The sequence below is a fragment of the Oncorhynchus mykiss genome, chromosome 15 (assembly GCF_057628025.1).
Source record: "Oncorhynchus mykiss isolate SJ-2025 chromosome 15, ASM5762802v1, whole genome shotgun sequence".
In the NCBI taxonomy this organism is placed as follows: Eukaryota; Metazoa; Chordata; class Actinopteri; order Salmoniformes; family Salmonidae; genus Oncorhynchus; species Oncorhynchus mykiss.
The window spans coordinates 31,977,543-31,982,829 of NC_143036.1; the positions used below are offsets into that span (position 1 = coordinate 31,977,543).

Here is a 5,287-nt window from a genome sequence, read left to right on the forward strand (position 1 = left end):
TGGTTGAAAAACGAGTTTTAATGGCTCCAACCTAAGTGTATATAAACTTCCGACTTCGACTGCATGTTCAAAATAGGCACCGCAATGGAAATAAAAATTGTGTATATATATGTATTTCTTTTACTGACAAAAATCAATCAATCCAAACTGTGCACCAGCCAATTGACGAATGGAAAGAGACATCTGTTACAAAACACAAACATGGTTAATGACATTCGGAGATTGTCAAGCCAAGCCTTTGATACTGGTTAAGCCTACAAGGTAGAGAGGGATGTATTTCTGTTTGTCAAAATTGACAGGCTATTTATTGTGGTGAAAACACAAACCATGCTATTGAAGTGCACGAAGTCAGTATGCTTTGTTTATTGGTTGTGTGGTGCATTGGCACAGACACCTGTTGGTGGAAAATTCAATGCATGTATTTTATATATTTCTAAATACAGCATCAAAATGTTGAACATCTGATTACCCCTAGCTAAGCATTGACTGCAGTTGGCTCTGATCATAGTGTAATGAAACAGGCAGGGAGAGTGAGCTCGCCTGTGGTGGTCGGCGAACCCATTAGCCTTCTGGCCCGTGGCCCTGCGTGACAGCGACTGTGCTACAAAAGCATGCTGAAGTGACAAAGTCGAAGTCCACGTTCATAAACACAGGGTCGCTAGTTATAGTTATTTTTGGTCATAAACATCATTTTGAGTCAATTCTATGAGGGAGGAGGCTATTACATTTACTTTACAGTGCAAGGGGAGGGTCTTGTGAAAATATTTTTTATGTTGCGGGGGGGGTGCATTTTTTTTATGACACCTTGAGTTAGACCAGCCCCCCCCCCCAGTAAATTTCCATCTATCCCTAAAGAAACTTCTTCAGCAGAGAAGATAATGCCATAGAAAATATATATCATTTTCATGAGAAATATCTACTTTGTCGCAATTCATATAAAGCTTTAAACGCACTTATAAAGCCGACACCTTCCACACACAAACAAGTCTAACGCTCTCATAATCAGATTGCTGTATTTCCAATAAGCTGTTAACATATCACACGATTAAATGTTTTCCATAAACAAACTAGATAGGGATTATCGGGGTCTGTGTAACCACCATTCAGACTGCCATTTCTGGGCAACAGACTTGCACGGGCACTGGTGGCAGACAGGAAGGCACATGACGGTAGGGTAAAAGCTGTAACCTTAGCTCAGTGGGATTGGGACTGGGCTGATGATCTCTCTCTATCCGAACTGTTACCCCTTCTTATACTTTGAGAATATACAATAACCTGCCCCCTGTCATTTGGCACAAACGGACGTACAGTGTATCCAACAACTGTATAAGTAAATAAGTACACAGTATGAGTTGGCTTGTTAGTAAGCACCCGTTGAAGTATGTTTTTCTGTAAGATCCTAATGCTCCTCAAACGGTTGAATAATCGGTTTGTAACACAAATCTAGATGACTGAATAGTGTAATCAGAATTATTCTACCTGTAGTGGCTGGTGGGACTTTAAATCGGAGACCGGGCTCATAGGAATTAATAGAACAGAATCAATGGAACGGTTTCAAACACATGCTGTTCCATTTATTCCATTCCAGCCATTACTGTGAGCTGTCCTCCCCTCACCAGCTTCTGTTCTACATTTAAAAAGCATTGCCAACAATACTGAGGTATAAAAACATTGACAATTTAGGACGAATTATTATGAATGATTGACAGTAGGCAGGCACGTGTACAGTCGTGTGGTTTTAAAATTGGAGGGGGTCATTCTTCCAATGACCTCACTGCTCCACCAAGTCTTTATTGTAGTTGAGAAGGTCGCAGGTCAGTAACAGGTCCGAGCGGCCACTCTCCATCACCACCCTGTCCAGTTGGAGACTGGTGGCCTCGTGGACCTCCACCAGCTCATCCAAGGGCCAGTCCAGCAGCTGGGCACTGGAGGGCATGGGGGGCAGCCCAGGCTGGTAGTCCTCCAGGGGATTGGGGTACAGAAGCTGTCGGAGGGAGGGCATCCTGACCGCCGTCCTCACCAGGTCCAGGAGCCCGGCCAGAGAGAGCGGGTTCAAGGCGAGGCCCAGGCTCTTCAGGCCCCGGCAGCAGCTGAGCGACGGGAGCATTGCCGCCAACAGGCCGTCGGTGAGACCACAGCCGCTCAGGGAAAGTTGCATGAGGCAGCTGGACGCCTGGGAGAGGAGGCGACGCACCGAGGGCAAGGCCAACTCATCCAGCCTGTTCTCACTCAGGTCCAGTTGCTGCAGTGAGGAGGCGTGCGGGCTGCAGGATAGATAGGAGAGGTCGGCGGGGGTTAGGCTCAGGTAGGGAAGCTCCAGCACCTCCAGCGGCTGAGGGAAAGAGCTAGGGAACGGGGAACAAGTAGGAGGATGGGGAACAAGTGGGAAAGGGAACAAATACATGAGACACAGTTCAAGCTGTTCATGAGAATATGCACACACAACCTCCTTCTTTACAGACCACATGCTAGAGACAATGGAGAGCTTGTCCTACCTGAGCAGCATGCGGAGGTGTCCAGGCAGCCGGAGGGCAGTGAGGCTGAGGCGGCGCAGCTGACTGAGCTTCCCCAGCCCCTGGGACATGTCCTTCATTGCCCCCTCCTGGCCGGCCATGTCTCTGCGGATGTCCAGGTTGCAATAGTGCAGGCGCAAGGAGCTCAGCATGGGGAACATGGAGAGCTGAGGGAGGAGGAGAGCCAGGCCGGCCACCCCCAGGCAGCTGTAGCGGATGTCCACTCCCAGGAGGACATGACGGGGTAGGAGGTCTAGCAGAGATCCGATGCTGGAGACAGAGAGCTCCTCCACACGGACATACCTGCACTGTAACTTGAGGGGGCCTGTCGTACCCAGGGCTGCGCGCACACGCTCCCAGGAGCGGGCATTCACAAAGAGGTCAGCCCTCACACACACCACCACCTCGCTGTCTACCTCAGAGTCTGCCTCCCCCTTGCCACCTGCCACTGCTGCACTCTCCTTTCTCCTCTCCATCTCCATCCTCCTCCTCACCCCCTTCACCTGCTGGTCCTCCCGCTGACACCCCGATGTCTCCTCTTTCTCTTTTCTCACAGACTCCACCAGCAGCCCGCCTCCCTCTCCTTCCTCTAACCCTCCTCCTCTTTCTCGTTTGACCACGTCTCTCTCCCTTTCCATGGCCAGCACTCTCTTCCTTTCCCGTTCCCCCTCTCTCCCGAGGGCCTTCTGAGCTGCAGCCCTGGCCTGTACAACCATGGTGCTGAGGGCCACGGTCAGTGACCAACCACCCATCGGGTCTCCCACTCCTCCCTCCTCACACTGCAGCCCACATAGGTCCAGCACCTGGAGAGCACACCTAGGAATAGAATAGTGATAACATGGACAAAGATTGTCTGGTGCCCATGGATGTCTGCCATCTTTGATGTGAGCTACCTCTATGACATTGGGAGATTGTAGGCTGTGAAGTTGTCGATTGAACTTACTATTAAAAAGTATTTTGTTTCCATTATTCAAAACCTCATTAACATCGCTGGATAATGTTGTTTCAGAGAAGTAAACTAACAAAGATTGATTGTGTGTTACCTTTTGTCCGACAACCCTCTGACCACCGCGAGCAAGAGAGCCTGGACACAGAGTCGATTTGGAGGACTCTGCCCCTGCCTCCGGCCGCCAGCCCGCAGAGTCCGCTCGGGCCATCGCTGCACCAATTCCCCGACAGCCAGCGGGCGGCAGTTGGTGAAGGCAGCCTCCAGAAGCGGTCTGTACAGTTCCCTGGGTACACAACCAAGCCAACCCGGAGAGGAACTGTGATCACTCACAACCTCTTTGGCACAAAGATTCACCAAGGGAAGCACCATCACTCTTGTTTTGAGCTGTTGATAGATTATCCCAAATTGTTTAAAGTAAATAAGCAAAGAATAACGACCATTAGTAACTTTCCGGAGATAATTAAACGCGATATGTATATTTTGCAACTTTGCTGACTATCTATTGAGCGGTCTAGTTAACTATCTTATATGCCGGTGAACATTTTCTGGTAGCACTAACGTCAGCTACAGTACTGTAGATATTAAGCAAAGGTCGCAAAGTAGATCGTTTGATAGCTTACACCAACTAAAAATATACTTTATATGTAAAGCCGATATCTAGATAATAAACATCCAGAAACAACGATTGGTGGAAATGTCTCGGGTCAAACAGATAGTGTTGCACATCATGTTAGCATGACATGTCACAGATAGGACCGATGGATTGCCTACTCCGAATCGTTTATTATGGCGTTTATGGTTACTTACTGATGACGTTCTATATGATGACGCTATCGATACGCGCCCCATTTAGATTTTATTTTATTTAGTAGTCATTGTCACCAAAGATGGTAAATGGCTCGCTTTAAAAAATAACATTTTAATTCAATAGTGTCAGAAATGTGTAGCCTAATTATTATAGTATATTTATATTTGTGCATATACTGTTGATAACAGGAAATAGCAAATGCACGAATGTTGGACGGCTATGCCCTATTCAAAACAGCAAACTGGGAACTCGGAAATCCTCGACTTCCGACTTCAGTGCATTCAGGACATACAGAAACTCTCAAATATATATATTAAAAAAACGAGCCCCGACTGAGAAAAATATTTTCAACGGTCATCCAACTCGGGAATTCCAAGTCGGAAATTTCGTCCATCTTTCTGGAGCTTCGACTTTTCGACCTGAAGATCACTGACGTTATGATTTGATATAGTTTGTTTCCAGAGTTCCCAGTTGTCTACAGCAGTGGTGTAAAGTACTTAAGTAAAAATACTTTAAAGTACTACTTACACTGTTTTTTGGCGTATCTGTATTTTACTTTACTATTTATATTTTTTCAAACTTTTACTTCACTACATTCCTAAAGGAAATCATGTAATTTTTTCTCCATACATTTTCACTGACACAAAAAAGTACTTGTCAAATTTTGACAGGAAAAGGGTCCTCAACTGGCAGCTTCATTAAGTAGTACCCCGAAAAACACCAGTCTCAACATTAAAAGTGAAGAGGCGACTCCGAGATGCGGGCCATCTAGGCAGAGTTGCAAAGAAAAAGCCATATCTCTGTCCAGTGTCTTGTGTTCTTTTGCCCATCTTAATCGTTTCTTTTTATTGGCTAGTCTGAGATGCTGCATCCAAAATAACACAGTTTTTTACTGCAGTAGTTTTGCAATGTAACTGCAGTTTCAGTGCAGTATAACTGCAATTACTGCGTCCAAAATACCACAGTCGACTGCCGTTGCCGTACTTTTACTGCAGTTTCAAAACTGCAATATTTTTG

General features: G+C 46.4%; 1 protein-coding gene across 1 annotated transcript; it reads right to left on the bottom strand.

Moving 5' to 3' along the window:
- si:ch73-174h16.4 (leucine-rich repeat-containing protein 14) lies at positions 1–4,707 on the bottom strand. Its single transcript, XM_021563071.3, has 3 exons — positions 3,557–4,707; positions 2,496–3,329; positions 1–2,345 (listed from the first exon to the last, which is right to left on the bottom strand). The coding sequence occupies exons 1-3, from the start codon at positions 3,829–3,831 to the stop codon at positions 1,772–1,774; spliced, it is 1,683 nt and encodes a 560-aa protein (XP_021418746.3). The 5' UTR covers positions 3,832–4,707; the 3' UTR covers positions 1–1,771.
- Between the last annotated feature and the right edge of the window lie 580 nt (positions 4,708–5,287).